This window comes from Euleptes europaea, chromosome 19 (genome assembly GCF_029931775.1).
Source record: "Euleptes europaea isolate rEulEur1 chromosome 19, rEulEur1.hap1, whole genome shotgun sequence".
NCBI classification, from domain to species: domain Eukaryota; kingdom Metazoa; phylum Chordata; class Lepidosauria; order Squamata; family Sphaerodactylidae; genus Euleptes; species Euleptes europaea.
The window spans coordinates 10,562,466-10,578,121 of NC_079330.1; the positions used below are offsets into that span (position 1 = coordinate 10,562,466).

The 15,656-nt window shown below is 48.5% G+C and overlaps 1 protein-coding gene across 1 annotated transcript in view; it reads left to right on the forward strand.

Moving 5' to 3' along the window:
• Positions 1-8,655, forward strand: part of TNFRSF1B (TNF receptor superfamily member 1B) — a 34,107-nt gene extending 25,452 nt beyond the window's left edge. The window contains exons 6-10 of the mRNA XM_056865542.1: positions 771-982; positions 2,274-2,345; positions 3,084-3,121; positions 6,457-6,691; positions 8,375-8,655. Of these exons, the coding sequence (XP_056721520.1) occupies positions 771-982; positions 2,274-2,345; positions 3,084-3,121; positions 6,457-6,691; positions 8,375-8,655 (838 nt within the window). The remainder of the gene's footprint in view (positions 1-770; positions 983-2,273; positions 2,346-3,083; positions 3,122-6,456; positions 6,692-8,374) is intronic.
• Positions 8,656-15,656: the final 7,001 nt, after the last annotated feature.

Below are 15,656 nucleotides of genomic sequence, written 5' to 3' on the forward strand. Positions count from 1 at the left end.
ACCCTGGACTTTCTTGGTGGTCTCCCATCCAAATACTAACCCTGCTTAACTTCTGAGATCTGAGATCTGATGTGTGTATGTAAAATGCCGTCAAGTCTCAGCCAATTTATGATGATCCCTTATGGGGTTTTTAAGGCAAGGGACTAACAGAAGTGGCTTGCCATTGCCTTCCTCTGCATAGCAACCCTGGACTTTCTTGGTGGTCTCCCATCCAAATACTAACCCTGCTTAACTTCTGAGATCTGATGAGATCTGATGAGATGGGCCATCCAGGTCAGGGCCCTGTGCATCTAGAAGTCACAAAACACCCATTGAGCATCTGATTCAGAGTCCTCCTGTTGGGGCCTCAATAAGCCAAAGGTCTTTGTAATGATGCCCTGATCCAGCATGGTGTAGTGGTTAGGAGTGGTGGACTCTAATCTGGAGGACCAGGTTTGATTCCCCAATCCTCCACATGAAGCCTGCTGGGTGGCCTTGGGCTAATCACAGTTCTCTCTGAACTCTCTCAGCCCCACCTACCCCACAAAGTCTGTTGTGGGGAGAGGAAGGGAAGGTGACTGTAAGCCGGTTTGTGACTCCTTAAAAGTAGAGAAAATTGGGGTATAAAAACCAACTCTTCTTCTTGTTCTTCTTTCTCCTCCTCCTCCTTTAACTGAGATGCCAGGCCTTTCTGTTCTGCATGCTAAAGCCCCTTCCCATTAGTTGTGTGTAGACGTGGTTGCGAGATTTTTCGTTGCCCTCTCAAACCTACTCTGTTTGTTCTTTTGCAGCTGTGAAACTGAGCTTCTTCCTGGAAACACCACAAATGATGCTGTTTGCAAGTATTTCAGTCTGCCTGGCGGCCACCCGATCACTTCTCCTCACCCCACAGCCAAGGGCAAGGAGACCTCCCCTCCTGAGCGCTCGGTGACCAGCTCTCCTGCAGTGGACATGGATGCAATCCAGGGCAAACCTTCTGCAGACATTGCTTACATTGTTGGAGGTGAGCAAGGGCAGATAAGCCAAGCGCTTTGCTTGAAGAACAATGTGAAAAACTTATCTCTTCTGTAAAGATAAGATACTTGGGTTAAGTCTGGGTGGCATAATTGAGCAATTTGCCTCTGAACCTTCCGGGGTGTGTGTATGGAAGAATGATGAATGGTGATACTAGAACGCGGGATCATCTGCTGAAGCTGGAGGGTGAGAGATTCAAAGCAGATATGAGGAAGTATTTTTTCACACAACGCATAGTTAAATTTTGGAACTCCCTGCCCCAGGATGTGGTGATGGCTGCCAGCTTGGAGGGGTTTAAGAGGGGAGTGGACATATTCATGGAGGAAAGGGGTATTCATGGCTATTAGTTAGAATGGATACTAGTCATGCTGCATACCTATTCTCTCTAGTATCAGAGGATACTATTATTTTGGGTGCGGTGGAACACAGGCAGGATGGTGCTGCTGCAGACTTCTTGTTTGTGGCTTCCTAGAGACACCTGGTTGGCCAATGTGTGAACAGACTGCTGGACTTGATGGGCCTTGGTCTGATCCAGCAGGGCCTTTCTTATGTTCTTATGTGATTTTTCTCGCCTTGCGTGAAAACTCATTTCCTTCTGTGTTGTTTTTAAAAATAAATAAATCCCTCCCCTCAAAATGGGGGTACAGAAATAGCAAAAAAAGGACAAAACCACAGAGTATGTATTGACAGTGCTCAAGCTCACCACATTCATCGTGACCCTAGAACTAAGAATAATAAAATTAATCAACCCCAGTATCAAATTAATACAGTTGTTAATATAAAAGCTCTGTACTGCTATTGTCTAGAACAAAGTTTCTTAAACTGTGGGTCGCAACCCCATATGGGGTCGCATAACTGAATGTGGGGGTAGTGAAAAATTTGGCAACAGTAAAAGATTTGTATACCTATTTTATATACCTATATACCTGGGGTCGCTTAAAAATTTCTCGAGTGAAAAGGGGTCGTGAGTGGAAAAAGTTTAAGAAGCCCTGGTCTAGAAAAATAAAGTCCTACTTGCCTACTTTAACTTGTAGTTTCTGTATTACTAGATTAACTAAATTCACAGTAGTTATTTTATCTGTTTGATATGTAATGTCTCCATAGAGTAAAGTCTAACTTTTGGCTATCAACAATTTGAAATCAGGCACACGTCACCTGCGTAACAATATGCAACAGGAAACATTAATTCAAAAACAGAGTCATTGTTCCCAAACTGATTTCATTTCACGTAAATTTATCAAAAAATGGTTGCCTTCTGTGACATTTTGTTTCGGTTCTAGGTCTTACAGCCGGCCTGTTCCTCATGGTTGGGTTCATAGCGGCTGTGAGCTGTGTCATCTCTCGGAGAAAAGGTACAGTGGACAGCCGGGACCCGAAAGACGTGTCCCCATTCCGTGTGGGAGAACATGGGAGACACAGAGGGAGCAGGTGGCAAAGAACTTGAAAATAATCATTAACAGAAGTGATAGGTCTCGGGGTTCCAGATGTGGCCACTTTACTGAAGCAAGTCTGGGTAATGCGTGAATGGGAGTGTGGTATAGTGGTTAAGAGCGGCAGATTCTAATCTGGAGAACTGGGTTTGAGTCCCCCACTCTTCCACATGAGCGGCAGACTCTAATCTGGAGAACCGGGTTCGATTCCCCACTCCTCCGCATAAGCGGCGGACTCTGATCTGGAGAACCGGGTTTGATTCCCCACTCCTCCGCATGAGCAGCGGACTCTAATCTGGAGAACCGAGTTTGATTCCCCACTCATCCACATGAGCGGCGGACTCTAATCTGGTGAACCGGGTTTGATTCTCCACTCCTCCACATGAGCGGCGGACTCTAATCCGGTGAACCGAGTTGGTTTCCCCACTCCTACACATGAAGCCAGCGGGGTGACCTTGGGCTAGTCACAGCTCTCTCAGCCTCACCTACCTCACAGGGTGTCTGTTGTGGGGAGGGGAAGGCGATTGTAAGCCGGTTTGAGTCTCCCTTAAGTGGTAGAGAAAGTCGGCATATAAAAACCAACTCTTCTTCTTCTTCTCTTCTTAAAAAGAGGTTACATTGCATGGTTCCATTTCAACTCTTGGGTTTTCTCTTTGGCAGCTCCCCCCTGCAAAGAACTCTTCGGCAGTGAAAAACAGGTGGGTTTCAACATCCTGTCTCTGCCTTGGCAGAGCTTCTGTAAAAATGCCTTCGTCCTCAACTCACCAGGAGCTAAATCAAGCATACACTTTCCGCCTTGCCGATCATATGAATTGAATTTGTTCTGATACAAACCACTGCCTATGCGGTTCATTGATGTCAGCCCTGACTGGCAGTGGTTCTCTAGGGCTTCGAGCAGAAAAAAGCACCTGCCATCTGGGATCCGTTTATCAGAGATGGGGGCGGGGAATTGAAGCTGGGCCCTTCTATATGCAAGGGAGGTCCTCTGCCTTCTTCATGCAGTAGTTTTATTTCCACGCAGGAAGAGTTCTGTAGTCCCCTTCCTTCCTAGACTGGAATTCACATGTGCTACTTCTAACCCATCCCTTGCTACTGCGTGCATGCGTGAAACAAATAGAATTCATTTAAAATATTTCTGTGCCACCTTTCGAAGGTGGCAAACATCAACACATTACAACATTACAACAGGATTTAGAATAAAATATATATGCAATAACTGAGTAAGAACATATAAACACACGCTGGAGATCCAGCGGGGTGTAGTGGTTAAGAGCAGTGGTTTGGAGCGGTGGACTCTGACCTGGAGAACCGGGTTTGATTCCCCACCCCTCCACATGAGTAGCGGAGGCTAATCTGGTGAACTGGATTTGTTTCCCCACTCCTACGCATGAAGTCAGCTGGGTGACCTTGGGCTAGTCACAGAGCTCTCTCAGCCCCACCTACCTCACAGGGTGTCTGTTGGGGGGGAAGGGAAGGTGACTGTAACCTGGTTTGATTCTTCTTTAAGTGGTAGAGAAAGTCGGCATATAAAAACCAACTCTTCTTTTTAACACCAAAACCAGGGAGAAGGGCTGATATCAATTATTGGGGGGGGGGTATGCCAAACAGATATCAATGATAGGGGGTATGTCAAACAAAACAAAAAGTCTACACCTGCTGATAGAAGACAACAATAGAGGGAGACAGACAGATCTCCCTGGGGAGGGAGTTCTAGAGTTTTGGTGCCACGACCGAGAAGACCCCTTCTTGGGACCACCCGTCTAGCCTTAGATGGCAGGGGCACCCAAAGCAGGGCCTCCGACGATAACCAGAGCGGACTGGTAGAACGGCAGTGCAAAATGTGCTTGAATCAGGTTTCTGAGAGCCATGCAAGAATATTGACCTTCCAAGTGAGTGGGATGGGTAATATCTGAAACGTGCGTGCTCAGAGAATTTGCCAACACATTTTGGGCATGGATTGAGAAATAAGGGTCAAGCTGTGTGAGTTTTGTTGACGTTTTGTAAGTCGAACTTCAGATGTGTTCAACCATAAAAAAAAACCAGGCTTCCCTGAGGCTGCATTAATGTGTCTTTTCTTTTTGGGAACTTGATGGTTTTCCCTGCCTGGGCATAAAGCATCTTGGGGTAGCATTTTAAATTGGGGACGCTGCGTGGGAAAGGGGAGACAAATAATGCTGTTTTCCCCAGTTCTGCAAACCCAATTTATCTCAGGCCAGATAACACATATTGTTCCAGATGCGAAGCTCCAAGGTCGCTAAGTGTCCGTCAGCAACAGGCTACTTAAAAGGGAAGGATTTGGTCGCACCTCTCCCTCTACCCTGACCTTCCCTTCGGTGGTTTCTCAGGACATGTTTTAAAGTCCGTCTAAAGAACTACAGGTGACATGTAGTTCTGCCCTACATTCCTCTTTAATGAGTAACCTGCTTTCCCAACCCAGAGGAGAGGCAGCAAACAGTGCCTTTCCCCTTCAGTGTTGGTTGCAAACCGCACTGTTTATTCCCAGAACGGACCTCGGGAAATGATCTGGGATGATCTCAGCCTTGGAACGTGGTGGGTACTAGTTGCTGTTGACTCAACGTACTAGTTGCTGTTGACTCGTATTATGGCAGCATTGAGAGGTTATCGCTGGATTCTTGTTTGTTTCCAGGCTCGATAACGAAATTCCGGTGTTGGTCTTCAAAGTCCTACGTGGCCTGGGCCTTTGTTTTCCCGACTAGGGCGTAAAGCTTGGAACATTGACTTATTCCCAGGAAAGGGTTACCTCTCCTCCGTTCCGGGGCCCGATCCAAATTGTAACAGCCCGGGAGTTGATGAAATTCCAGCTACAGTGGAAATGGAGTACAGGAAGAAAGTGTCCCTGAGACAATTTCTTTTAAATCTCAGAGACGCCTTCTTCTAATAGTCCATATACACCAAGCCTGGGAGTGCCATATTACCCCCAACTCCCTAACGGCTACACTAGGTACAGCCATAGCTGAAGATACCCTCCACAATATTTGGGGTGGAAATCAGAAGGACTGTAAAAAAGCCTCAGGGATACATTAAAAAAGGCACCTCAGGGATACATTCTTCCTGTACTCCATTTCCACTGTAGCTGGAATTTCATCAACTCCCGAGCTGTTAAAATTTAGATTGGGCCCTGGCACAGGGAGAGGAGGAGAGATACCCTTGTGTGTTATGTGTGTGAAGTGGCGTCACGTTGCTTCCGACTCATGGCGACCCTATGAATCAAAGTCCTCCAGAACGTCCTATCTTTGAAAGCCTTGCTCAGATCTTGCAAATTGAGAGCTGTGGCTTCCTTTACTGAGTCCATCCATCTCTTGTTGGGTCTTCCTCTTTTTTAGGTTGGGTTTTATTCCCCTCCCTTTTTTTCTTGCGACCCCGTAGGGTTTTCAAGGCAAAAGACGTTCAGAGGGGGGTTGCCATTGCCTGCCTCCGCGTCACGCCCCTGGAATTCCTTGGAGGTCTCTTGTCCAAATACTTGCCAGGGCTGAGGCTGAGAAAGTGTGATTTGCCCAAAGACTCCCAGCAAGTTTCCGTGGCAGAGAGGGGATTTGAACCTGGGTTTCCCAGATTCTAGTCTGACACCTTGACCACTACGCCGTGCTGAGCACCAGAAAAATAGGGATTTGTAAATGCGGACAGTTGGGAGGAGAATGTGTCACTCTGGGCTCTTTGGGGGAAGGGTGGGATACAAATGTGATTTCTGAAAGGTCATGTGTGGGGTATGATGTACCTCCAGTGGAGATGGTAGTCTATTCTCGGGGAGGGGGGCACCACTGAAAAGGACCTGTCCTTCTTTCTTTCTTTCCTGCTGCTGGCTCATTTTCCCTGACTGTACAGTTTTAATGTTCTTTTTATCCTTTTTGTATTCTTATTATCTGGCTCATAAGCTGCCGTAAAGGCTGTTTGTCAGAAGGAGGGGTGTAGATTCTCTAAACAGATCCATTTTATCGCTGGCACGATCACAGCAAAGGCCGGGGAGGTTCCTGGGCATCTTGAATACAGGCTGGTTTTCCCATGTCTCTTCCAGCCCTTCTCCGGAAAGGGATCTGACAAGTGGCCACGGGCCTCCAACGCCGCAAGGCAGGAGGAGGAGAACCTCTTGAAGATTTCCCCGTCGAGCAGCGGCTCCTTGGATCACCCGCCTGCATTGGACAAAAGCAGTGGAATCAGTGATCTGGTGGATTCCAAGACAGAAGCAGAAGGAAGTCAACAACGATCATCTCCACCGAACAGCTGCGTGTACCACAGCAGGGCAAACCCCAGTAAGCGTGGTGTCCTTGGTTTATTCTTTCTTTTTTATATTTTACTTTACAAATTTTACAGTGACGCCAGAAGAACGTAAGAAGAGACCTGCTGGATCAGGCCAGTGGTCCATCTAGTCCAGCATCCTGTCTTACACCGTAGTCAGCTAGTTACTATGGAGGGTCAACAACTGGGCACTGTAGCTGAGGCCTTCTCCTGAGGTCGCCTCCTGGCATTTGTATTCTGAGGTTGGGTAAAAAGGTAAAGGTCCCCTGTGCAAGCACCGGGTCATTCCTGGCCCATGGGGTGATGTCACATCCCGACGTTTCCTAGGCAGACTGTGTTTACGGGGTGGTTTGCCAGTGCCTTCCCCAGTCATCTTCCCTTTACCCCCAGCAAGCTGGGTACTCATTCTACCGACCTCGGAAGGATGGAAGGCTGAGTCAACCTTGAGTTGGCTACCTGAAACCAATTTCCACTGGGATCGAACTCAGGTTGTGAGCAGTACTGCAGCTTACCACTCTGCGCCACGGGGCTCTGAGGTTGACTGCCTCTGAATGTGGAGGTTCCCTTCAGTCACCATGGCTAGTAGCCACCGATAGACCTATTCTCCATGAATCTGTCTAATCTCCTTTTAAAGCCATCTATGTCTGTGGCTCTCACTACATCCTCTGGCACCAAATTCCACATTTGAATCTCTCGTTGAATAAAGAAATATTTCCTTTGGTCCGTCCTGAATCTGCTGCACCGCTGCCGTTTCTCCATTCCACATTGCCCACCTCCCTCAAAGTGCTTTTCCTTAGAAGCATCAGTAGCACATGGCTGTGACTTTTCACTACCCACACTGCACCACCAATCGCGGCACGCCCCACCCACGCCCCATACTGTGCCTTGGGTGTTTTTGGCTGATGGGAGCAGAGCCCCCCCCCTCCCAATCAGGTAGAGACAGATGGATTTCCCAGATCAAACTGGAAACCAAGGAGCATGTGTTACTCTTCTTTTGACATCTCTAGGCTCATATCTAAATGAGCCCCGTGGCGCAGAGTGGTAAGCTGCAGTACTGCAGTCCAAGCTCTGCTCACGACCTGAGTTCGATCCCGACGGAAGTCGGTTTCAGGTAGCTGGCTCAAGGTCGACTCAGCCTTCCATCCTTCCGAGGTCAATAAAATAAGTACACAGCTTGCTGGGGGTAAAGGGAAGATGACTGGGGAAGGCACTGGCAAACCACCCTGTAAACAAAGTCTGCCTAGTAAATGTTGGGATATGACATCACCCCATGGGTCAGGAATGACCCGGTGCTTGCACAGGGGACCTTTACTTTTAGGCTCATATCTGCAGTTTGCATTTCAACCCCACCCTGAATCTCAAAGCTCTCTCTCATTGGCGGTAGCTGAGTTGGTAGGTGTGGAAGTTGGATTCTCCTCTTAAGAAAGTACACATCCCCCTCCCTTTTTTTAGTCCACAATGCAGCAAAAGGTTTTCTGGCACACCACCAAATTACAGTTACCCCCTGCCCGTGCCGAGAAGAAAATTGTCATTTGTATTCATTTGTAATTTATAGCTTGACCTTTTGCCAGATGTATGGGATGATCTGGAAGGCGAAGGAGGCAGATATATGCAAGGGTTTTTGGCTTCTGCTCATCCTCTTTCTCATTCTTTCTTTCCCTCCTCCCCCCTCTTCTTCTCATTCCTCCCTTCCACAGAGCCAACTGGCAACGGTGGGACGCATGTGAACATCAGCTGCGTGGTCAACCTTTGCAGTTCAGATCACAGCTTGCAGCTGCCGTCTCTGAACAGTTCGGCCAATTTAGATGCTTTGCGGGGAGGAGACGTTCCCCTGTCCAAAGAAGAAAGCCCCATCCAAAGATCATCTGAAGGGCAAACCGCTGTAGAAGTTGAGGAGGACAACATGGACACGTTTTCCTCTGAAGAGGGAAAGCCACTCCCCTTGAGCGTACAAGACGTCGGGATGAAGACCAGGTGAAGAAACGGATCTGCCAGAGCCCCAGGGAGAATAACCGAGGAACTGGTTGGCTTTCTCTGAAGCAAGCTTGCGCTTTGTTACAGATCCGTCGTGGACTTTTACATGGGCCGGAGGGTCTCCGCTGTTCATAGCATGACCAAATACTGCTGGAAGCATTTTAAGGCTAAGATTTGTGGGCGACCAGATGAAAAGGGGCGGTGGCAAGGAACCTGTCCCTTTTTTTTGCAGTTGTGTAGGAGAGAGGATTTTTGGAAAGGGCCGTGCGGGTTTGGGATGAGGGGGATGCACCAAGAATCCCGTCCCTATTAATCCCGACTGCTTGACCGCACCGAAGATCCAGCTAGTCCAGCATCCTGTTCCTAATGGTGGCTACCCAGATGCCTCCAGGAGGAGAAAAAGCAGGGTACAGAAGCTCAAGCCCTCCCCCACTGCTTATGCACCACGTCTGGTATTCAGAGACGGTCTACCTCTAAGCATGGAGCTAGGATGGTGTAGTGGTTTGGAGCTGTGGACTCTAATCTGGAGAACCGGGTTTGATTCCCACTCCTCCACATGAGTGGCGGACTCTAATCTGGTGAACCGGGTTGGTTTTCCGGCTCCTCCACATGAAGCCAGCTGGGTGACCTTGGGCTAGTCACAGTTCACTCTGAACTCTCTCAGCCCCACCTACCACACAATGTATCTGTTGTGGGGAGGGGAAGGGAAGGTGATAGTAAGCCGGTTTGATTCTCCCTTAAGTGGTAGAGAAAGTCAGCATATAAAAACCAACACTTCTTAATTTAGTTATCCAGGATAACAGCCATTGATAGATGAACTCTCCATAAGAACAGTCCTACTAGATCTGACCAAAGGTCTGTTTGTTCAGCACCCATTTTTCCCCAACAAGAGCTAACCTGGTGCCCCTGGGAAGCCCAGAACCATGACATGAAGGACCAATCCTTCCTTGCAGCTGTCCTACAAAACACATTGCTCCTTGGCATCAGGTCAACTCCAAAGGTTTCAGGTTAATCCAGGCATCCTTTTCACACAATCTTGTCCAATGCCCCTCCTCAATACAGTACCTTTCCGGGTACATGCTGGTCCCATGATCCATAACATAGCCTTTTCGTGGTGTTTGAAGGAGACCCCCCCCTTTATCACCAGCAGAAACGCTGGCTGGAGCCAAACCTCCGTGAGGAACACTTCAGAAGTTTGCTTTGCTTTTTTGAATGTGCTGCCACGTGGTGTAGCGGTTAAGAGCGGCGGACTCTGGTGAACCGGGTTTGATTCCCCGCTCTTCCCCATGAAGCCTGCTGGGTGACCTTGGGCCAGTCACAGTTCTCTCTGAACTCTCTCGGCCCCACCTACCTCACAAGGTGTCTGTTGCGAGGAGGGAAAGGGAAGGTGATTGTAAGCCGCTGTAAGACTCCTTTAAGATAGAGAAAAGCGGGGTGTAAAAACCAGCTCTTCTTCTTCTTTAGCAAGATGCAAAAGCCCTTTCTCACTTTGATGTTGAGTGACCTTGAACAACCTGCTGCGGCTGACAGCTACTGTGAAGTGAAAAATCTAATTTTGTTTGGCTTAGCCGTCTCCCTTTGCCCCTGCTATGGGTTCTACCTCAGAAGCATTGCCAGTATCTGTAGAACCTAACCCTGGTAAGGTGTCTCAAGCTTGCAAGCAAATCAGATTGCCTACAGCTAAGAAGTCAGGGTCAAATCTGGCATGGCCAAGTTTACTGCTGTGTAGTTATGTGCCAATAAAACGTCTCAAGTTTTTCCTCTATCGCAAGGTGACTTCTAGCGACATAGTTCACAAGCAGCTGTGTCGGTCCACAGACAAAGTCCAAAAACCAAAGTCAAGTAATACTAAAATACCACAAAAACTGCGTGTCACAAAACTAGGGCGCAAACTTTGTACTTCTCTGTCGTGTTCTCCGTAAGCCTGGATGCTCAGTACCAAAAACTAAAGGAAAAACGAGGGGGACAGAGACGTGAAATTTTCACAAATTTGGAAACTGAGGGGGGGACCCTCTCTCCCATTTTATTTATTTTTCATTTTTATTTATAGCCCACCCTCATTCCTAGCAAGCTAGGCTAAGGTGGGTAACACTCTTTAAAACACATAAAACCATCAGACATCAATCAAACCATCAGACATCAATCAAACATCAGCAACATCAATCAAACATCGTAATAAAACCATAAGCAGGTGGCCTTAAAAATTACCCAGAGGCCACCATGTGACATTGGTTTCAGAATGACAGGCTGGTAACTGCCTTCTAATTTCTCACACAAGAGGGAAGGCAGTATAGTGTAGCCCAATCTCGTCGGTTCTTGGAAGCTAAGCGGGGTTGGTACTTGGAAGGGAGACCACCAAGGAAAACTCTGCAGAGGAAGGCAAGGGCAAACCCCCTCTGCTATGGCTCAGTGGTAGAGCATCTGCTAGGCATGCAGAACGTCCCAGGTCCAATCCCCTGCATCTCCAGTTAAGGGGACTGGAGACCCTGAGACCCTGGAGAGCCACTGCCTGTCTGAGTAGACAATACTGACTTTGAGGGACCAAGGGCCTCATTCAGTATAAGGCAGCTTCATGTGTTCGTGTGCTTCTCACTTGCCTTGAAAGCCCCTTGCTGAGGTCACCATGAGTCGAGTGTGACTTGACTGCACTTTACATACACCCAGTTTCTCAGTCATCTTTTAACACAGTGCTGCTAAGTGTGCGTACTCAATAGGGGCTCCAAACACTTCCCACACTGTCTTTGGACAATTGGAGAAAAAGTGTTGCTAGTGCTTTGATGTTGCACGGGTCCTAGCTGAGGGCTCAGCTTCAGTCAGCCACTGGAGACATGCAGTATGGCATGAGGAAGGTCCTGCCCTCTGGCATCTAGTTTAAAACCATGTCCAAGAGGTGTGACTTGAGAGGGAATGTGTGTCCACTTCTGCTTACAATGTCATTGCCTGCAATGTCAATGTCTGCTTACAATGTCATTGTCTCTGGCAAAGGATAGTGGGCCGCCATCTCCATAATGAATTAGAAGTTGTTCTACTGCCCTGTGAGAAGGGTGCAGGCTCTTCTTCTATTTGAACATACGAACACGACGCTGCCTTATCCTGAATCAGACCAATCAAGGTCAGTATTGTCTACTCAGACTGGCAGCAGCTCTCCAGAATCTTAGGCTGAGGTCTTTCTCATCACCTGCTGGAGTCACAGCTGATTTATTGCGACCTTTTTTAACTGGAGATGCCAGAGATTGATATGGTTGCCAGCCTCCAGGTACTAGCTGGAGATCTCCTGATATAACAACTGATCTCCAGCCGATCGAGATCAGTTCATCTGGAGAAAATGGCCGCTTTGGCTATTGGACTCTATGGCATTGAAGTCCCTCCCCTTCCCAAACCCCGCCCTCCTCAGGCTCTACCACAAAAACCTCCCACCAGTGGCAAAGAGGGACCTGGCAACCCTAGGGATTGAACCTGGGACCTTCTGCATGCCAAGCCGATGCTCTGCCATTCAGCCAAAGAACATGTGGTGATCTCCTAGTCCTCTGACCAGAGAGTGGTTGAATGTAATGTATAAGGCCATAGAGTCCACCTTCCAAAGTGGCCATTTTCATAGAATCATAGAGTTGGAAGGGACCACTAGGGTCATCTAGTCCTGATATGCCTGTATTATTGTATCAATTCCCAATGACAATAACAGTAGGAGGTTGATCGTTCAAAGCAGTTTGTTTATTAGGCCCAATGTACACACCAGGTGAAAATTGCCCAAATGCGCAGGACAATTCACACCAACATCAAAGGAGTGCAAGCACGGATATAATCTTTGGTAATGGGAGGTACAAAAGACGAAATACATGGCGTCAATACAGAGAACCAATAATGGATATTTAAGGATTTGAATACCCTATTAGAGATTCGGAGGCGTTACATAGAAATGGTGATCTCATTCTCACTAATGAGCAGTGAAGGCCCTCATGGTCAGGTGCTTTTCTATTTGATCCTAAATTACTGCAGTTCTTCTTATCTTGGACCCTGGCAGCTGCCAAGGCTAACTAAGAGGGTTCCTAGCTGGTTCTTATCTCTGGAAAACCAGCTTATGCAAGCATACTAAAGCCATCTAGGGATTCTTTAAGTAGCTTCTAACTAAGGAGCCACAGTGGGCCTCTTATACTTGAGGCCTGTAACATATGCAAGGGCTTGGTGTAACTATACAAGCCACCTCTAATATGCTGAGTGTGGCCTGTCCATGAGCGCAGATATAGTTTATTGAGTACAAAGAATATATTTCAAATCAAAGAATACATTTCCAATACATTTCCCATAGCATATACTGATTTCAGGCATTACAGTCCAACCCCCAGGTTTTCTCCAGGGGGGACCTGACTGCTGTCACCTGGAGATCAGTTGTAATCCCAGGGGATCTCCAGCCGCGACCTGGAAGCTAGTCACCCTAATCCCCACTTCCTCAGAGCTCCAGGCATTTCCCATCCTGGAATTGGCAACCTCATGAATTAATTATTATTAATTATTAATTAATTATGTTAATTATGCGTCGGGCAAAAAAACAAGCCAACGCTTTCCTTTGAGCGTCAGCTGTGACTCGAAGGCACTTTCCACCCCCCCTAGCACCATGCACTCTATGGTCACGCTTCCGCTCTAGGCTTCTCCCTCTCTATGTCACTCCCCCCCCCCATGTATTTTGTATTAGAGGTTCAGCGCCGGAAGCTCCCGCCCCGTCATTACATACAGGAAGTTCCTGTCAGCACAACGAGGGTCATAGAGTCAGGGGAAAAAAAGAGCGGCTTTATAAAAGATGTTTTTGTTTTTTAAAAAACGAACACGGGGGGGGAAACTTTAAAAACCCAACAACTCAATAAAGAAGAGAAAGGTCCTAATCGGCACTTCCGGTGCGCCTTGGCACTCCCGCCCCCTTTCGAAAGCTCTGTGGGGAGATTCCCCCCCATTTCTTCAAACCCAGCTTTGAAAACGAAAAGCGGGATTAAAAAGGAAGAAAGAATCGAATCCACTCCGGAAGTGCGTCTGTCCAGCTTCCGGTTAGACTCTATGCCCCCCCTCCCCGCGGACGGCTCATCGCGGGGCGGTCTGGTCGATCGGCAGCTCGGCGCTCGCCCCGCCGCCTTGTCCTACTTCGCTCGGCGGTCGGCCTGTTCCTCCCTCCCTCCCTCCCTCCTTGCGGGCCTAGGTCGAGCGAGACGGACGCCGGGGAGGACTCGCGCCGCCCCTCCCCCTCGGGCAGGTACCCCCTCCTCTCTCTCGGGCGGACGGAGGGGGGAAGGAATGGCAGGGCCAGGGGCCTGTGTGTGTCTATGAGTGTGTCTATGGGGGGGGGTGTTTCCTCCTCCCTCTCCCCCCTTGGAGATCTTCAGGTGCCCCCCCCCTGGGTGGGCTGTGGGTAAAGCAGAGGGGGACCCCCATTGTGGGGGGCCAGAGACGGGCTGGACCTTTACTTTGGCCTGGCCCCTCTCTCTCTCTGTCCACACCCCCCCCCCCCCCGCCTTTACACCCTTCGTCTTGCTCCAAAGAGGTGACTTTCCGTTTGGGGGAATGGAAACAAGTCTTTATTATTCTTTAATGAACACATGAAGCTGCCTTCTGCTGAATCAGGCTCTTGGTCCGTCAAAAGTCGGTTTTGTCTGCTCAGACCGGCAGCGGCTCTCCAGGGTCTCAGGCTGAGGTCTTGCACATCACCTACTTTGCCTGGTCCCTTTAACTGGAGGTGCCGGGGATTGAACCTGGGACCTTCTGCATGCCACGCAGAGGCTCTTCCACTGAGCCACGGCACCTCCCCTAGAGAACACACGAAGCTGCCTTCTACTCAATCAGACTCTTGGTCCATCAAAGTCAGTATTGTCTACTCAGACCAGCAGTGTCTCTCCAGGGTCTCAGGCTGAGGTCTTTCACATCACCTACTTGCCTGGTCCCTTTAACTGGAGATGCCGGGGATGGAACCTGGGACCTTCTGCGTGCCAAGCAGATGCTCTACCACTGAGATATGGTCCCTCCCTTAGCTATCAGGCTTTTAGTGGCATTTATACACATGAAGCTGCATTATACTGAATCAGACCTTCGGTCCATCAAAGTCAGTACTGTCTACTCATACTGGTAGTGGCTCTCCAGGGTCTCAGGCAGGGGTCTTTCACATCACCTACCTGCCTGGTCCCTTTAACTGGAGATGCCGGGGACTGAATCTGGGACCTTCTGCATGCCAAGCAGAGGAAAAGGCAATAACACTAGGAAAAGTTGGAGGCAGCAGGAAAAGAGGAAGACCCAACATGAGATGGATTGGCTGCACAAAGGAAGCCACGACCCTCAGTTTGCAAGACCTGTGCGAGGCTGTTAACAAGAGGACGTTTTGGAGGACATTATTCATAGGGTCGCCATGAGTCGGAAGCGACTTGACAGCATTTAACACAAACATCCACACATATACATTGCCAATGTACGTAGAGAGAGAGAGCAGTCAGTCACAGCTGACTTATGGCGACCCCGTAGGGTTTTCAAGACAAGAGACGAACAGAGATGGTTTGCCATTGCCTGCCTCTACATAGTGACCTTGGATTTTCTTGGTGGTCTCCCATCCTAACCAGGGCTGACCCTGCTTAGCTTCTGGGGATCTGATGAGATCGGGCTAGCCCGGGCTGTTCAGGACAGGGCAAATAATATTTAGCCCTTTTAAAAAAGCATTCAAAGTGCTGCTGATACAGTCTTGTAATCCCTCCAGTAGCCTTGTGAAGGGGGTCAGTATTATGTCCATAGCACAGATGAAGATGGTGGTGAGGCAGCAGCTTTTCCCGTATCATTAAGCATTTGCAAATGTTTCTTTCCTCTCTCTTGTTTTATTGTAATTATTGTTCTGGGCTCTGTCAGTCTCATCTCAGCTATCAGCTTGCTTGGGTGTGATCTTAACTTGCAGCTCCTCCCCAGATGATAACAGTGGTAACTTTTCTGCAAGGGTTTGCTAAGATAATGGTGTCAGTGAAATGCCTATCATTCTCAGTATCG